The sequence below is a fragment of the Myotis nattereri genome, assembly GCF_964212035.1.
Source record: "Myotis nattereri genome assembly, chromosome: 1".
NCBI classification, from domain to species: domain Eukaryota; kingdom Metazoa; phylum Chordata; class Mammalia; order Chiroptera; family Vespertilionidae; genus Myotis; species Myotis nattereri.
In genome coordinates, this window is record NC_138075.1 from 192699090 (window position 1) to 192719324 (window position 20235).

Consider the following 20235-nt stretch of genomic DNA (forward strand, 5'->3'; position numbering starts at 1 on the left):
GTCCCCAATGGGGTGCCTGGCCAGTCTGGGTGAGGGGCTGAGGGCCGTTTTCAGGCTGGCCAGCGACGGAAGCTCCCAGCCTCTTCTTTTTTTCTTTTTTTTTTATTCTGGGATTTATTTACCTTCTATAATTGAAACATTGTTGCCATCACTGGTGCTCCCAGCTCTGAGGCCACAGCCAGCTGAAAGCAGGTATCTGAGGTTTGTTTAGCTTCTGTAATTGCAACATTGTTGCTTTCAGTGGAGCTCAGAGCCGGGCCACAGCAGGCCGGGAACCTTGGCTTCCTCCATCACTGAAGCAAGCAAAACTCCTGTTCGCTTCAGCTGTGTGGCTGCCGGCCACCATCTTTGTTGGAAGTTAATTTGCATATCGCCCTGATTAGCGAATGGGCAGCGTAGTGGAGGTATGGTTAATTACCCTTTTGTCTTTTATTAAATAGGATAACATTTATAACCATGTGTCCTAAATCTTGCATTTCAAATTTTCTTCCATTATTCAGTATTACAGTTATACTGAAGCTGAATAAAAGTCATATTTCAAATTACGTGTTTATAAAGGCAAAGATTTCACATGACAGAATAAGCAGAAATCACCTGCCAATTTCTTTCCTAATCAAGAACATATTAAAAAGTTCAACAGACGTAAATTTGTTTCATGATAAATACAGTTATTTAAAAATAAAATGTTAATAAGTGCTATAATAAGCATTCATGAATAATATTGTTATTCAAGGGAAAATATTAGCATAAGGAAGACATTTGGGTCTTGATTTGAAATTATGGGTACTTCAAATTTACATTGTTTTAGAAATGTACATTGTCTTCAATATCACACATTCAAGTTTGATTGGTAAAATGAACAAGACACTATGGAGTTTCACATCAATCATTTAACACTATCTACTCTAAATCAAAGAAAGAACTCCAAAACTCTAGTCGGTTTTATAATGGAAATAATGCATTTCAATTGTTTCCACTTGGCTTTTCTCCCAAGGTTTCAATTGTTTGCATAACAAATGCTACTCAGCAGGACACACAATAAGGAGTTCACCCAGTTTGTTAGGAACCTAGTTATAGACCATTTTTCTTAGTTATCATAGAATTTTGGATCTTTATTGTAATGAATAGTTTTTCTAGTTTAGAATATGAAGAGATTAACTTATGTGAAACATATAAAAGGAATAAACTCAGTGACAGTGTGAATTCTGAAAAATCGATAGTTGTTCCCCCACCCCCATTTCATGGTTTTCCTTTCCATGGTTTCAGTTACCTGCAATCAACCACAATGCCAAAATATTAAATGGAAAATTCCAGATATAAGCTACTCGTAAGTTTTAAGCTGTGTACCATTCTGAAATCTTGTGCCATCCCACCAAGTCCCACCCAGGAAGTAAATCATCCCTTTGTTCAGTGTATCCATGAGGCATGTACTACCCACATCTTAGTCACTTAATGGCCCTCTAGGTTATCAGATCAACCGTCCTAGTATCACAGTGCTTGTGCTCAAGTAACCCTTACTTTACTTAATAATGGCTCCAAAGCACAAGAGTAGTGGTAGATATGCCAAAGAGAAGCTATAGGGTGCTTCGTTTAAGTGAAAAGGTGAAAGTTCTCAACTGAATAAGGAACTAAATACAAAGTTTATGCTGAGCTCTATGGTAAGAACGAATCTCCTATCTGTGAAACTGCCTAATTTCTAAATTAAACTTTATCATAGGTATGTATGCATAAGAAAAACCATAGTACATACAGAATTCAGTACTGCCTGCAGTTTCAGATGTTCACTGGGGGGAGGGACTACTGTATGCCATTTTTCTTTAGATAAGATATTCTTTAATCAATTTCTGCAAATGAATCTAATTATTGTTCCCAAATTCCCACTGTTTAATGGATCTGATTTAATAATGATTCTAATTATACCCAAGAGGGAAAAGAACTTCTTACGTTTTGAAATTACTCTATTTTTACTGAACTGAATGCAATTTACATTTTGTTGCCCTATGGCTTAAAATAGGCGCTACATCTCAAAATTTTCTATTAAATTCAACAAACATTTATTAAATGATTAGGGTTCAAAGTAAGATTTAAATATAATTCTTTATAGTCTTTTCATTGTGATAGCAGATACACTGAATAAATTTTAATTAGTCCATGGGCTTGCTCCATGTTGCTATTATAAATTTATAAATTACTGTTGAACTATTTTCTACCATGTGCTAGTTCATTAACTTTTTAAAGATTTTTACTTTATGAACATGTTTACTTTTCTTTTTAAACATTTAAAATATTTTTAAAGTATATTTTCTTGAACTTGCTTTGGTCAAGCCCAATTTCAGTGTGTATAATAAGTGCAACTACTTATTAACATGGTCTTTAAAGACCATAAATATAGCAGGAAACAAAAAGGCAAAGGGTTCACCTTTGCACATGTTGAATGTAGTATGAACCAAGTAACCTTGCAAGAATTATGTGAGTTATTTTGCATAAAAATTCAGTGTAGCCCAACTTTTTCCTACCACATATACAACATGATGTATGCTTCTATTCCCTATTCAGTCTTGTCACAATCAGCAAAAATAAAATGAATGTGAGGATAAGGATACAAATAAAAACATCTTTCTTCTTTTTATTTTCAGATGGTGACAGTCCTTAACAGCTTTTATTTTGCCCATAAAAGCACTCAAGATCTTGCCAGCAGATCTTTATACCACAGAGAAATATGTGGCTCTACATACACGTGATGGTCAGAGAGGTGGGAAAAACAATGACTCTGGACTAGTCAAGTGATTATAAAACCAGATTTTCTAATAAGGTTCCAAATGAGCAAGCTAGATCTTCCATATGGCAAATCCAATGGAGATGTGAGAAAAATACATGTAAGACAATAGGGGCGGGAGAGTAAATTACCAGAGGCCACTGCCAAGAACCAGTCCGGTGGCTTAGAACAGGCACTGAAGTCTAGTCAGCCAGCTCGTGCTTGTACTGGCTCAGGGCTCTCCTATGTGAAGCTTACCCTGCAGGCTTTGGATTTGTTGCCAGCCAGCTGAGCCTTGCTGCCAGCTCCCCTTGGATTCTGGTTACACTTGCCTAGGGGTTCAGGTCTGTAAAAGGCAGCAGTCTTGATCTGTTTATCCGGAAGCCTGCATCCCTGAAACTTCTCAGCCAGAGTCACTCTAAGTCACCCTTAGCATGAGTCTTCACCAAAAAAACCTTAATTTTATTTGGATTCATCATTAAAAGATCATCGTCTACAACACAAGTTCCCTAATGAGCTTTTCATTCATTCAAGTCAGTGGATGTGTCTATTGATGCCTGGTGTCTAGAGAGAGAAAACTTAGAGGCAGCCCTGTCTGTGTCGATTACAAATGTATCCATGTAGCAAGACTGCAACTGCATTCTGTCACAGCACCAGGACTTTTTAAGTCTTTAGGATATTAGGAATAAACGCTCTGTTGTCCCCTTATTTCTCCTTGATGGCATTTTTCGGTAGGACATCCCTTCCAAAATGCATAGTTTCTGTAAGTTTACAACTCCAACGAAGAAGTGAATAATCTGCCACCTGTTTCCAGTGTGAGTGATACCATCCATCACACTGAAAGCTAAAACTGCTGAAAGCCTGCCGGATCATAACATTATGATATAGGCACCACCTTCTTTTTGGCAGATTCAGCCTTTCAAATAGTAAGACAACCATAATATGGCGTTGGTAATAACGTAGATCCATTTTCATACCATCCAACTGTCTTATCCATTTGTTAATATTTTCCCGTTTGCAACATTCAGTCCCATCCTCTCCCCCCTCCATAATCCGGAAGGCCAAATAGTCTTATTGACTGCAAACTATCTTTGAGATTTCTTTTCCCAAAATATTTCTTTTCCCAAAGAGTGGGTCTACCACTGCCCCAGTCCCAGGGTCCTCATTAGATAGCAGCTGAGACGTCTCTGAAAGGAACTTTTTCAGATAGTAATTTCAACCGGGTATCTTCACAATGACTGAAGCTTTCTCTAACTGTCACCTTGAAAAAGGACACGGTAAAGTTCTGACTGAGTGTTCTCAAGTCCGAAGAAAAAAGCCCGAAGGTTCTGAAGATGCTGGTTGGGAACATTAATTCTGAAAGCCTACAAAGTACGAATCCCCGGGCTCCTTTTAGATTCCCCTCAGCTCCTTCTCTCCCAAACCTCAGCTTCTTTTTCTGTTCACTGTCTCTTGTCCATATCTTGTTATTGGGGCCACGGTGGAATATATACTTGTTTATATTGTCCAGTGGAGAAGTTATTTTTTTGTTGTGGCAAAAAAACGCATCAGGTAAATTTTTTTTTCATAAGTTTTGATATGTAGCCTCCAGTCTTGTTAACGACATGCACATTGTTGTGCGGCAGATCTCTAGGGAATTTTGTGTTTTTCCCCTAAGAGCACTGTCACTTTACCAAAATCAAACTTAAGTCTTATAGTAAAGGGAACTAAAGAATTGCATTATTATTTTAAACAGATCTGTCTCTTAATATATGGAATTTTATATCGTATGTAATTCACACTTGCCCTCTTTTCAAATTTCATAACGATACACAAAACATCTTGTATTCTAAAATCCCAAAGGGGGATGGATAGCAAGTTAATTCCACGTGTTTACAAAAGGGGCCAGGATTAGGAGAAGGGAGTTTACAGTCAAAGTGACAGGAATGGACCATTCATTTGTATGGCCACTAATTCCAGAGGGCAACTGATTATAAATTAAGCGCCTGCCATTCAGTAATAGATGATTATATCTGACATAATGAAGTTATAATGGACGGCGCTCACACACTGCTTGACTATAAAGTGCCCATTTATTGTCCCTGCACCAGGTGCGATAGTGATAGGCTATACAAATCATCCAGAAGAAATGTCACAATAGACTCCTTTGCTGATAAAGCACCATGCATGCTTATTAATATAGCAGCTTGTCTTCGAACTGGCCCATCTGCTCATTTAAAACAAATCTTTTCCCTATAAATATTTTAAAGTTAAGAGCATGACCGCTAGTAATAGTTTTAGAGTAACAGAAATGGGAAGGGAAGACAAAGGAAAATAACTAGCACCTACATGAAAATATTAAGCTCTTTCTTTTACCTTGGATATGTTTAACAGAGCACGGGGCAGGGAGGTAGCTCTTAATGTGGCATTAGCTTTAGATTAGCGCCCTCAGAGTGGAGGCCTTCGGAAGTGGTCCAGGCTCCAGCTGTTGCCGGTGCCAGGTGGAAAATGGCAAATTGCACCAATGTTTTCAAAGTACACATTTCAATAAAGTGCAAAATGAAGTACTCCACTAAGCCATTCTCCAGAGGAATAGTTCCTATGCATTCAAACACATCAGAAAACATTTTAGCAGGGGAGATTTTAGAAAGAAAAATGATACCACAGACTTTTTTAGAGGGGAGATTTAAAACTGAGCATTTGCTTCTGCAAAGCCATTTCCTATGTCAACATCACATTTTTATATAACAGGGGATAACAATAGAAGCATAACTTAAATGCCTGCTTTTTTATTTTTTACTAGAAGAAATCAGAAACACAAGGCTAACACACTTTCCAGCTGGTAATCCGGGTTTAATGTGCTTGCAGGGCAGCCAGGACGCTCTGCGTTCTGTCTTCAAGAATGGTTTTGTCTAACAAACAAGTATGCCCTGAGGTGCCCCTCTCGAATGCACACACACATCTGCAGTGAAGTACAACTGTTCAAAACAGTGAAGCAAAGGAAAGGCATGGACCATTGGGGAACCTGAGGTGGTTTTCACTCTACAGCCACGGCTTCATTTATTCATTCATTTCTACCTAAATAAAGTCTGGCAGGCATGACTTTTTTAGGTTGGAGAAAAGAACTTCATCAAACTCAATGTCACATAAATCTACTCGTCAGGCTTTTCTAAACAAATTACCTATTGAAATAACTAACCACCTGGTAACAAAAGGGTCGATCCGATGACCTGTAAAAGGCTAAGGGTCTCAGATACCTCTGAAATTATATTTTGTATCAACTACAGACTGAAAGGAAACTATTTCCAGGCACATTTCAAGTTACATTATTTTCCAAGAATTAATAATGGATAACTTTTAACTTGAATATGAATTACTATTGTCTTCCAGAACAGTATCAATATCTACCCAAATGATGCAAATTAGAAATCAAGGAATTATCTTTTAACTCCCTCTCAACATATCACACTGATCAGCAAGACTTTTTACGCCTTTACCTGGAGTGTCTACGACACCAAGCCCACTTTATTTCCATTGCCAGTGTCGTCTGGTTTACATTCTCAAGAACCCTTTCTTGAAATAACCTACTAATTCTCTCAGCTCTCACTCCGTCCTAAACACCGGAGTCATTCAAACATTTCTATGCAGGAGTTGTAGGAATGCCTTCTGTGCTTGAAGACCTTCCAATATCTATCCTCATTTTAACGGGATCAATATTCTGTGTGCCTAGATTGAGAATTTTATCCTTAGGGACTCAGCCTGTAAAATCTTTTCTTTGGTTATCTGTGAGCAGTCAATGCTCTTACTCCCTGCAGGGAAGGTAGTTCCAGGCCATTAAGTGGAATCCAGGCATATGCTCCCTCAGGTCTTGTTTCTAAGGGGTTTAGCACTTAGTCCTGCAGCAATCAGAATTCACCTGTTTCCATATTCTTCTACTACTTCTGGATCAGAGACAGGAAGTCACACGTTACCAAGAAGCCAGTAATGTGGAAAATAGAGGGAAAAGAAGGAAAGAGAATCTTCAGAGAATTTAAGCGGTAAGGGGGAAAGAATTCCCTCTTGTAAATGAAATTTTCAAGAAAGGCCACACCAATATGATGGAATTTACTTCTCTCTAAGCCATTCTCCACTCTCCCTATAGCAACAGTCATCTTTTGAAAATTGAAATCAGATTATGTATTACTCTGTGTAAAAAACCTTCAGGGATTCTCATAGCTCTTAAAACCCCAACTGTTTTCATGGCCCACAAAGCTCACAAATATTCTCTGCTTGACCAAACTTTGATTAGGTTCCTGAACCTTGTCCTAGGCCCATCTGTGCAGTTCCCTGTAAAATCCAGTTTTAGCAAGAATCCTGCTAAGGCAGTTTAACCAGAACCCCCCACCCTGGGTACCTGATAGCCCTGGCTACCTGGTCTGGTTCCTCATCTTCCACCCCTTCTGGTGGTATCTGATCACCCTATCCTGTCTTCAGCAAGAAGCCCATCAAGTGGTTTCAGAATCCCCTTCACTCCCGATTTAATAATTTTCTATACAGTGACCCACCCTGCCCCCCATCCCAACTCTGTTCCTTGGCTATAAATTCCCACTTATTTATGCTGTATTTGGAATCTATGTCCATTCTGTACTATTGTCTCCTTGAAAAAAAATCTGTTCTTAACACTTTGCCTACTCTCCAGCTATGTTTTTTCTTTGAAAAGGTCCTGCATAATCTGAGTCCTGTCTAAATACTCTCACTATATCCCCAGAACCCATCCACCCACACTGTGACCACAAATTATCATGCCCATTTTTTGTTATATTTTTATATTTTTAATTAAATCTTATTGTTCAGATTATTACAGTTGTTCCCCTTTTTTCCCCCCATAGCTCCCCTCCACCCAGCTCTCACCCCACCCTCTGCCCTCTCCCCTCCCCCCCCCACTGTCCTCATCCATAGATGTACAATTTTTTTCCAGTCTCTTCCCGCACCCCCCACACCCCTTTCCCCCCGAAGAACAGTCAGTTTACTCTCTTTCTATGCCCCTGATTCTATTATATTCACCAGTTTATTCTGTTCATCAGATTATTTATTCACTTGTGTATTTGCTGTTCATAATTTGTATCTTTACCGTTTTCTTCTTCTTCCTCTTCTTAAAGGATACCTTTCAGCATTTCATATAATACTGGTTTGGTGGTGATGAACTCCTTTAGCTTTTTCTTATCTGTGAAGCTCTTTATCTTACCTTCAATTCTGAATGATAGCTTTGCTGGATAAAGTAATCTTGGTTGTAGGTTCTTGCTATTCATCACTTTGAATATTTCTTGCCACTCCCTTCTGGCCTGCAAAGTTTCTGTTGAGAAATCAGCTGACAGTCATATGGGTACTCCCTTGTAGGTAACTGACTTGTCTTTCTCTTGCTGCTTTTAAGATTCTCTCTTTGTCTTTTGCTCTTGGCATTTTAATTATGTGTCTTGGTGTTGTCCTCTTTGGATTCCTTTTGTTTGGGGTTCTCTGTGTTTCCTGGACTTGTAAGTCTATTTCTTTCACCAGGTAGGGGAAGTTTTCTGTCATTATTTCTTCAAATAGGTTTTCAATATCTTGCTCTCTCTCTTCTTCTGGCACCCCCATAATTTGGATGTTGGTATGCTTGAAGTTGTCCCAGAGGCTCCTTACACTATCTTCATATTTTTGGATTCTTTTTTATTTTTATTTTTCCAGTTGGGTGTTTTTTCCTTCTTTGTATTTCAAATCTTTGACTTTATTCTTGTGATCCTCTCGTCTGCTGTTGGAACTCTGTATAATATTCTTTATTTCAGTCAGTGTATGCTTAATTTCTAGTTGGTCCTTTTTCATATCCTTGAGGGTCTCACTAGATTTCTTGAGGGTCTCACTAAGTTTATCGGCGGTTTCTAGAAAATTCTTGAAAAACCTTATAACCGTGGTTTTGAACTCTATATCCAGTAGTTTGCTTTCCTCCATTTCTGTCATTTGTGACCTGTTTCTTTGTCTCCGCATTTTGGCTGCTTCCCTGTGTTGATAGAGTGGCTTTCTATGCTAGGTGTCTTATAGGGCCCAGTGGCTCAGCCTCCCCAATTACCTGAGGTGGACACTCTTGGTGCACCCCTTTGTGGGCTTTGTGTACAGTCTTGTTGTAGTTAAGCCTTGATTGTTGTAGGTATCACTGGGAGGAATTGAACTCCAGGCCATTGGCTGTGAGAATCAGCTGTGTCTACAGTGGGAGAACTTCTGTGCTGGAGACACCCTTATGGGGCAAGACTAGCTTCAGTAGGGCTATGGTGCTCACTGAGTATGCCCCCTGAGTGTGTCCTTTATGGATCTGAGGAGTTGTAATCTGTATGGTCCCACTCTGACCACTGGGTACACTGGCTCTTGGATCTCTAAGGAGGCGCTAATTTAGCCTCTGCCTGAGGCTACCCAGCAGGAGCTATGCAGAGATCTGCAGATTCCTCTTCTTTGTTTGGGGTTTGGAGGTGCCTAGATGAGGCCCAGATGTGAAGCAATGCAAGCTGCTGTGGGGCCTTGGGCCTTCTTTTGGATGTTCTGGGTCTCTCTGACCCAGCTGCAGTTTGTTAGATAATTTCAGATTGCAAAGGGCCAGGCCATTCATATGCAAAAGCCTCTGCGCACAGCTTGGGTGGGGCGGGGTCTCAGGGAATCAACAGGATGGAGCAAACAGCTATGGCTGATCCTCAGTCCAGCCCTAAGAGGTCCTGGGTCTCAGTGTCCTGCAAGCACCTCTGAGAGAAAGCCACCCTTGAGTTCCGACCGATGCCAGACAGTCTAGTTTCTCCCCGTATGAGTCCTGAGTCCCCAGAGACTCACCCGGAACTGGAGTTCAGAGCAGTTGGGAGCTTGTGTCTCCCTCCAGATTGAAAAAGACAACTGCGTCCTCAGTTGATCGCCATTTCCGTGTGTGCCTCTGTAACTCTGCACTTGACTTTCACACCTCCTCTGAGTCTCAGTATGCTTTTCTCTTTCCTTCTAGTTGTAGAATTTCCACTCAGCCAGCCTTCCTGTGGTTCTGGATGATGTCCGTTTTGTCTTTTAGTTGTATTTTTGAAGTGGTTGTGCGAGGCAGCAATTTCCGGTGTTTACCTATGCCACCATCTTGGTTTCTCTGTTATATTTTTTTATTAATTTATAGTTTCTTTCCCCTTTCTAGAGTCTTGCTTCTTGACAGACTTGCAAACCTCACAATTCCATCAAGGACTGATTTCTAAGAGGCCCTCATTAGTGAACAAAAGAACTGACAAACCAGTACTTTTCTAGTTTAGGACCTTTGGTTACACTATCCTTCAAATTCAGTGAAGGCCAACTTATTTTTATTCCTCTCAGTTCAGCTCAATAGTTACCTCCCTGGAGTAGTTTTCCTTGATCATCTGCCTTACATATCTTTTTTATACCTTTAATCATAACCTGTTCATAATCTTGATTGTCTAACCCATTAGTGATATATGGTTTACCTCCCCCATGACAAGGTAAAGTCCACAAAGACAAACATCTTTTCTCTCTTGTACCTCACTGCACTGCCAGTCCCCTGTAGAGTGCATGGCACACAGTAGTAACTCACTACAGTATAGTCACATGAAAATTAATTTGCCTTACATTCAAATATATACATTCAAAAGTATTTGGGGGGAAGATTCCACTTCCCATTTTACTCAAAGAGCTCATGGCTGGAAGAGTAGGGATAATGTTCTCTCAGTTGTATGTCTCCTCATACCACTCATCACATAAGTATCTCTATGTCCAAAAGAGACATGGGGTATTTTTGTGTGCACATTTTCTGATATTAAGAAATAACTAATTATTGGAAATACCATATTTTATGGATAATTCAGAGGATTTTTTCTAGGTGGGATTTTAATTTTTTAGTTTTTATCCCCTCCCATTAACTTCGGAACCTAAACCATGCCTAAGATGCAACTACACAGAAAATATTAGTTAAATATAAAATGAAAGTTACTCTTCTAGGAGGTCACAGAGAAAAGCTGATGTATAGTTTTTAAAATATGTACATTTTTATTGATTCTAGAGAGAGAGGAAGGGAAAGGGAGAGAGAGAAACATCAATCGGCTGCCTCCTGCACACCCCTGTTGAGGATCCAGCAGCAACCCTGGCAAGTGCCCTGAATGGGAATCCTACTGGTGACATCTTGGTTCATGGGAGGATGCTCAACCAACTGAGCCACGCTGCCCAGGGTTGAGGTATAGTTTTATTGTTTGATATATGTTTGAGATTTTAAATGTATAGAATATGGTTATTTTTTCATATTAAACTGTAACATAATTAAACCAACAGGATTTAAAGATGATAAGGACATGGCAAACTCTCTTGAGGACTTATTTTCTTGATCTGGCCATTTATGAGCTATAACCAGTTTTAGACTAGATCTATTAAGTGTTGCTGCTAAATTATATTTGCTGAGCATTCTATAGGGTAGGTAGTAATTTTACATATAGGATTGTATTGATATTTGATACTTAAACAATCCTGGGAAAGAGGCTGTTGCCATGGCTACGGGTTTGTCCATGATCATATGGTTAGCAAATTGGGGTTATCACAATTAAATGCAAACAATAACATACATATTTGGAAAGTATGTTATAACTTACAAAACCCTTACACTTATTCATGAGAATATTGAAAAAATGTACACTTTACCATTAAGTTTATCATTTAACTTCCATTAAATTCAAACCAAATTCAGTGATTACCATATAATATAACAATAGTATGCTCGATGCTAGAAATATAATGATAAACAATAAGTCTGAATGAAAAAGTAATAGCATCCTTGGTAAGATTTAATGAGACAATATGTATAAAATATTTTTTCGTATGTCAGATACAAGATATATACTTAATAAACAGGAGTGGTGCTTACAATTTACATTAACGAGCTATACCCTTTCTATCTCGTAGTTGTTGGCAGTGTACTTTAAACACAGCAAAAATGTTAGGCATTTACAAGTGTAGGAAAGGGGTGTTTATTTAACATGATCAAAGCACTCTGTTATTCTGTTATGTGCAAGTTTCCTTTTTATTTCTTTGGGTTAAGAGTGGCTGAAGCTAGGGAATTATGTTCTAATATATAATGTCTGCTAACCGGATAAGTTATCAAAACACCACACAAATATTAAAGAACAAGCCTGGAAACGTCTCAATAAGAATGCCAGATGTCTTGTTCCTTTTTTATTTTAATCTATTTCCAATGTTTTTACATTTTTCTAGATAATATTGTGTGTTAATGTCTCTAATTTGTGATGCTAAATCTTTGGCTAGAGCCTAATTTTAATATAGATGCACCAAGCAGGACCATCTGTTTATTTCAAACTTTAAAAAATATTTTCAGCGTGTAGATTTGCTGAGTGTAACGCAATTTGCACATGAAACTTCATGCCTGGCATGATTCTAGTTCACTGATTATGTGCCAATGAAACTATGCTTATATTACTCAGTTTATTATAGAAAAAAATAAAATAAAATAAATAGATGCAGTTTTTCAAATGTCCCCAAATATTTTAGGTTTTTCTCTGACTATAAATTGCAACTGTTAACAATTAGCAAATGCACAAATTATATTTAATATTAGACTTATGATTAAATATAAGACTCTACTTAAGAAAGATTATACAAAATATTCAAATTAAATACAGTGCTGTATTCACCAGCTTTATTACTAGTGGTTTACCATATTGGAAGGTGAAGTATAGCTGGTTACTTTTGATTTTTTTTTTTATGTATCAGAACATAAAAATATCATCTTTAGTAATACAAATGGAAAAATTTTTCAGAAGTTGATCTTCTGTTGCTAAGTAACAGAAATTTATCTAACTTGAGTTGCTAGTGAGGTTGTAAAGAATTACTAGGTTGGGTTCTATAATTGACTGCTAAGGTTATCACCAAATTGTACAGGAAAACAATGAAACAAGACAAAGCCAAAAATAAAATAACAAAGTTACAACGGAAGGGCATTCCTCAACTTTTATATTTGATTGTCAAATAATATAAGTCTTTGTTTAGGATTGTGATTCAGCTTCCAACACAAAATCTCATCCAAAATCTCACTTCAATGAGTAATCCTGACCGTAATTCAGACACAATTCTGAGGTTGAATAGTCTTCATGTGGGTAGTGAGGAGGCAAAATAAAGGCCAGGGAGAAAAGGATAGCTGGTGAGGAAACATGACCTTCAGAACTGCAACTCTTAATGCACCCTTCCAAGAACTCCCTGTGCTTACTGACAACTCTGCTACAAAAGTACCAAAGTAGTCTTTCATTTCCAGTCATAATATATAAGTTGGGAAATACGTCTGAAAAGTATATAGGACTTATTTGCGTATGGAAATACATAATCAATCCCATTAAGTTAACTACAAAATTATAATGACGTTATTTTCATAAAGGAGGTTTGATAATAATAGTGCTTCCAGATGAAGCTGTTTTCCTGATTAATGAGACATATGGCAAGAAAAATCACTATGATGTTGAATGCTGATTCAGGATCTTACTTTTATGAAGTAGTTTATAGTGAGGGCTGTGACTATTTTCTATTTATAGTGGCAGCTCTGGTTAATTACCTTGTAATGTATTGTGACATTAATGCACTAGTAAACTATCAGAATTTACACCTCTATTCAGTAATAGAATCTGTAAATTGAAGAATGCATATAAAGTCACCACAGGCATAAATTATATGACCAAATGCCATGTATGATCACATTAGACTTAAAGAATAGAACCTCTCAAATTTACTCAACAGTGCTACTGAATTTTGGCTACTTTTAAATTCAGATCACAACTTTTTATTCAAGGCTATTTGGTAACTTGCTTCTACATTTCCCATATGGTTATTAAAAGCATGTTGGCCACAATTAAGATGCACAATACCAAAGAAAAAAATACATTTGACAAACAAATGCAATAATTTTACAAAATATTTTTCCCTAAAAAATGAACAAAACTGAAAGAAATCAACAGAATTGAAAGGAGAATTGACATGGTATTTAAAACGAAAATGTTTCATATATGATATAGAACTTGAGAGGGCAAAAAAAAAAAAGGAATGAAATTGTCATATTTATATCTATGTCTATATCTATATTTATATTTTGAATAATTATTTTTAAGAATATGGTTTTAAAACACAATTCATGTTATCAATAATTAGACCACTGTCTCAAATACTCAAAGTACAATCATTACTGTTTTAAAAATTAGCAAGTAATCCAAAATATTTCAGATGAAAACAGAAAGAAGTGATAAAACATCGGAAGCAATATGATGTGTTATTGTATGTTAGATAGTTCATATTTTGTATTGAAAAATTCTGTGTGCTAATATTGATAATTATATTACTATATTCTTATATGTTATTGTTTTGTATGGTTAGCTTGATGAATATAAAATAATTAAGTATGGTTTTCCTATTAAAATGCAATCAAGTTTATAAAGTACACAAGGAATTTATCTATAAAGCAATAATTCCTAAAACTTTAACATGCCTGTAGACAAGAAAGAAAATACAGAGAGCTACAGGTCAATGAGGGAAGGGGACTATCTAGATATACTGTTCATATCTACAATATATATAAAACTCTAGCAAAAAAATAGAAAAATAAAAGCTAAAATTGATAGCTAATGTTAGAATCCAGGATATTGCTATATAATATTACAAAAAAATCATTGGAGATAAAACTCCCAATTATTTTTAAAAAATAATTTATCTTATTGTATTAATTCAAATAAAAAACTATAATATACATGAGAGGCCCTCTCTCTGTTCCTATATTTATACATAAATATCTATCTCTATCTATATCTGTATCTTCATATATTTGACTGCATATAAATATTGACATCAGCTTACAGTATAATTAAAAATAGTAAATAAAGGTGAGGAGTGATAGTTGAAAGGAAATATTTTATTGTTCCAAAGTAATGCTATTATGCCAACTCTATCCCATTTTCAAAATATTTTTAGAAATAAAATATTAGGTTTAAGAAAAAAGCACATGATTGTCTGCCATGTTATTTTGGTGATTTATATCAGCCTCTTTATCTAATTAAGAATTTTTTTTTAAAACTGTAGAACTATGGCACATGAGCTAGTGACTACAGCTGCAATTGCATTCATCACCAAGCAGTTTTGGAGAGTCTCTAAGTCAATGTAAGTAGATAAATGATATGAGAACTGGAAGTTATCAAGACAATCATTCTAAGGTCATACAAGTCTGCCTTGGCTTCAGAGCTCAATTTCTTCCCATTTGCCACAGCGATGAACCCAAGAGTACATAGTAACAGCCACATTTTACCTAGGGCCTACCAGATGCCAGACTTTATTCTGCGTTACTCCTAATCTTCACAGAGATACTGTGAAGTTCTCATCTCTCATCTGTGTAGTAGCTGAAGAAACTAAAACAAGGAAGTTCTAGAACTCCCAAGTTTAACTTTAACAGCTCTAAGTCCTTTCATTTTTACCAGCTAGTTTTTGTCGTATTTCCTTCTAAATTTATTTTACTCTTTATCTGCCCGAAAGTCCTCTCTGTATCTGTATTCATGGTCCTCTGGATTGTAAGATGGAGTCCATTTCCGCTCTCTCAGCCTGGGGCCGGCGGCTAACTTGCTTTGGCCAATGGGACATAGCAAACATGACACAGGCAGAGTCCTGAAAAACATGTGAACTCTGGGACTTGTTTACATATTGCTGGAAATCCTATCACCATGGGAATGCACCTGTGCTAGGCTGCTGGGTAATGAGAGCCATATGGCCATCACCCCCAATGACATCAAGTTGACTACCACACATGCGAGCTCCCTCCCCCACAAAACCAGCCATCTGCCAACTGCTAAGCATCCAGGTCAGCACTCACGTGACTCAACCGACTCTGAGAACTGTAACAAATGTTTCTTGTTTAAAGCCACTAACTTTTAGAGTGGGTTATTACACATCCTATGCAAGAGCTTACAGTATTCTTCCCAAATCATACTGAGAGCATGTCTGAAAAACTGAATTATACTGAGGTCACCAACTTGCATAAACAGGTTTCCATCTTTCAGAGCAATAGCATTTTGCTAAGAATTAACATATCTAAAACATTGCGTCAATGTAAAACGTACCTATTCCTCATGGTGGGGGATTATGTCATAAGCATCCAAGCTGTTAATCAATATAGAAACCTTGGAGGCAATTCTGTTCCTCCCCCTGTTCTGTTCAGCTGACTGACACGTCTCTTCAACATATTTCTCAGGCCCAGCCATTGCCGCTGACACGTTCCTAACTAATTCTCCAGTCATCTTTTACCCACACTGACTTCACAGATACTTTTCTCATATCAAGCACTGATCATGTTACAATGTAGTATCCCACTGACTTAGGGAACAGTTTTTTTTAAAATTAAAAGTATTCCATCATTCTTTTCCAGCATAAAATACAAACTCCTTTGCATGTGTGATACAGTCCTTCACGATCTGCCCTGTTGCATCTTTCCAGTCTCTTCCTCGCAAACGGTTCCCATTTTACTGTGTGCCCAGCATATTTCCTTAAAAAGATCACCACTTTGACATATCCACGTTTCAATTCATTCTGTTTCCCTCCCTGTGGGATTCTCCTATGGTCCCTACTCCCTTTTCTGCTTGAACACCGGGGATGCATCCTTCAGCATCTAGGCTGTCTCTTTAAATTTCAGCCACGCAGAAAGTGTCCTGTGACTGCCCAGTATGTGCCACGCACAGACCGGTGGCTGGAGGAGTAGAGAAATTCTGACACTCTCTCCCCTCAAACACCTTACAGAAGAGAAAGGGAAACATGCACACTGAAAAATAAAAGACAGTGTCTTAGGTGTAAAAGTGGAGGCAAGTGCAGGGGGGTGGGGGGTGGGGGGCGCCAGGGAGCACATGGAGAACTGAGACATACACTTAGCTCCTCCCTAGTACAGAGTCCAGGGAAGCATACAGAGGAACTGAAGATAAAGAAGCACCTTGGAACACTGGTAGAAACTCAGTGAACAGAAAAGAGAAGGTAAGAGAGTTCTGGCAGGAGATATAGCATTCGAGAAAACATGCTCCAAAAAGTCAGACCTAAAGACTTTTATTATATCAAGTAATTAATACTTCTGAAGGTATAAGAAAATATACTGCAATACTTTGAACTGGAAAATTAACCTTAGGATACATATACAACGTTTGGAAATCAGTAATAAATATTTCTTAAAAAGAGAAAACCACATTCTGTATTTAGATTATGTAATTATAAATGCTATTTTAACTTTTATTTTGTATGACTAGTTTCTTAAAAAATCTTTAAATAAGTGGTATCCATTTAAAAGAGACATTTTACTTTATAGATTACAAAATGAACTATTCATACTAAAATAACTTTTTAAAAAATAATATAAAATGTCAAATTGTAAGAAAATAAATATATCAATGACTTAGATTAAGCCATCTTAATTTATTAAAAAAAATAGGATAATGAAAGAAGAAAGTTCCAATTAAAAAAGTAATGGTTAGCTGTTAATCTCTAAATCTAGGTTGGTTTTCAACTAGACTTCCACTAGTTCAATCACTATGCAGCCCTATTTCTTATTTTGCTTTACAAACATTTATCAGAACTATAGTTCACATTTTCAGTTAATAAATAAGACTTTCTCATTCTGTCATCAGATTTCTTCCACACCATCTCCCCTTGCTTTTTAAACAGATACTGCATTGTAAAATATATATTTACTACCACCTTTAATTTAATTAACTGCCTTCATCAAAGAATAAATAGTCTCCTGTGGAATCTCAGAGGGAAGGTAGAGTATGGTGGGTGGGTGGGAAGAGACCAACCAAAGAACTTGTATGCATATATGCACAACCATGGACCCAGACAATAGGATGGTGAAGGCCTGGGTGAAGGGTGGAAGCAGGCTAGAAGAGGTCAGTGGGGGAAAAGGGTAACATATGTAATACTTTCAACAATAAACATTTAAAAATAATAAAAAAAGAAAAAACAAACACTTACCTCTAACAGGGGGTCTTTCTAGCTCAGAGTCCAGGTGAATTGGGGGAGAGATGTAAGATACCTGGCCATGATGTGCCTGACCTGTGAACCCAAAAATAAATGTTAGAGAGACGTAGTTATGTCTTTTTACTTTTCTGTTTTATGATGTCACATGATCTCTCTCCATACTGAATTAATAGCCATTATAGAGTGTAGACAGATCTATCCAAACACAGGAACATTATGTGCCATCCAAACATCAACTGATTAAAGCAGTCTTTCTTATACAATTCAGGTTTTTCGTTGTTGTTGCTGTTGTTAAATTACAATTTTATTGTGGAGTGACACTTAAAAACACAGTTAAAGTGATTTAAGAAAAAAATGAAATGGAAAAACTCAAAACAAAGACATACAAAATACAAGACCCAATTTTTAATTGCTAGATTAAACAGACATTAAGAACTCTATCAATCTGTTACAAATGCCTCTAAACACTCTCAATTTCTTCACTTATTCGTTGCAGATCAGTAAAAAACAGGGTGCAGACTGGCATCAATGTCCAGTAACACTTTGAGTAGTACCTACTTAGCTAACTTTACAACCCTGAGTAATTTTTCTTTTCATGAGTTACTTGGATTATTTAATGGAATACTACTCCCACATGCTTACTGTTTTTGATGGAAAAACAATATATAACCACAATATAAAAAGCAGGTAGATGAATTCATTCTTTCTTCCTTACAAAGCATTCTGCTAGCTCATATACAGTATTTGCAATATACTTTCTGTCTTGTGAGTTAAAGTAATAAAGTTGATTTGAATGCTGAGATGATGATTGAAAAAATTGCCAGCTTAAAAACAAAAGAATTTCTAATGCTCAAAGCGGCTATAGTTTGTATAATCTATACGATCTGGTAAGCAATTTGAATTTTAAAGCAGGAAAGCATAATTACAGAGTCAGTTCCACTTCTAAAGCTACTTTATAGAAAGGTTTGGGTCGAAGTGGGGACCCACCACTTTCTTTCTACAATGGGAATATGCAGTCCTATTTTACACATTTACTATAGCAATTTACAGGGTTGTTAATCTCTTTTCCAAACAAGGGAAGTTAATGACACATAGACTATGATAACAGTGAGAGTAACCTTCCCGTTTCAAGTAATATTCGACTTGTAATAAACTCTGCTGATTCCTCTTATGAGGCGCATTTCAAATAATTAATATGGCTCCCTGTTGATAGTAGCTGCTGTTGCTCCCAGCATTTTTCCAGCTAACAGCAGACGCAGTGGAGCGGCTGTAATATACAGAGCCCCTCATAATTGTAAGTAAGAATATTGTGCATTCACTGACCATGTTTCAGTGGAACACTAAAGGCACTGTTATAAAGGATATAGACAGCGATTGTGCACTGTTAGCAGTCCACGTGTGATGTAGCTTATTAAAAACTTCAGATGATCTTAATTATAAAAGCATCGGATGTTTTCTGATGCTGCATATTTAGTTGCAAAAACATTTTTGTTTTTAAGTTCCTGTGTCATTACAGGCGAATTGGTCTGAAGTTTTAATCATGTAAATGAAAATAAGATTCTTCCACTTCATATGGGTTCACATAACCTCATCAGATAAAATAATACTGATTTCCTGTCTAATCCAGGAACATGGCTCTGACCATGAGTAATAATAACTGCCAGGCACTCATACACACATACATCATCTTTTATAAGGACTTAAAAGTAGGCACTGAGGTGATATTCTTATATATAAAAACAAGTGGAGAAGATTAAGCATCTTGCTCAAGCACATGCAGGGGGCAAAGAGCAAGACCAGTGGCATTTTGACTATAAATCTAAAGTGTTTTTTTTTTTTTAAATATATTTTATTGATTTTTTACAGAGAGGAAGGGAGAGAGATAGAGAGTTAGAAACATCGATGAGAGAGAACCATCGACCAGCTGCCTCCTGCACATCCCCCACTGGGGATATGCCCGCAACCCAGGTACATGCCCTTGACCGGAATCGAACCCGGGACCCCTCAGTCCGCAGGCCGACGCTCTATCCACTGAGCCAAACCGGTCTCGGCGAAAGTGTTTTCATCTATATCATATTTTTCTCAAAGAACATCTCACTATGCTAAACCTAGAAGAGATGTGCATAGATTTTAATCATTAAATTCTGACAAGTACAGCTCTTGAAACTGTTAGCCCTACATTCAGGTTTAAGTAAAGAATCCCTTTAAAGGCCACATTAGTCTCTGGTCTTGGGATAAACATGTAACTTCAAAAATGCTCGGCATGCATACTTCAGAGACCACAGTGTGCATGCTCATAAAGGTAACAGGGACATCAAAGAGCCAGGAGAATGCGATGGGGGTTCTTGACAACTAGGTCTTGAACTTCGACTGCCATGATTTTCATTCTCTCTCCAAGGAGAAAGCTAGCAACCTGCAGGATTTGAGGTGTGGCAGGGAAAGCCACAGTGGTGGGGGGGGCGGGGGGGGGGCGGCGACTGGAA

General features: G+C 37.4%; 1 protein-coding gene across 2 annotated transcripts in view; it reads right to left on the reverse strand.

Moving 5' to 3' along the window:
• The window catches only part of ADGRL3 (adhesion G protein-coupled receptor L3), a 771395-nt gene that overhangs the window by 206353 nt on the left and 544807 nt on the right, over nucleotides 1-20235 (reverse strand). For both annotated transcript variants that reach the window (XM_081093223.1, XM_081093222.1), the window contains one exon: nucleotides 17747-17827. In XM_081093223.1, the coding sequence (XP_080949349.1) occupies nucleotides 17747-17827 (81 nt within the window). The remainder of the gene's footprint in view (nucleotides 1-17746; nucleotides 17828-20235) is intronic.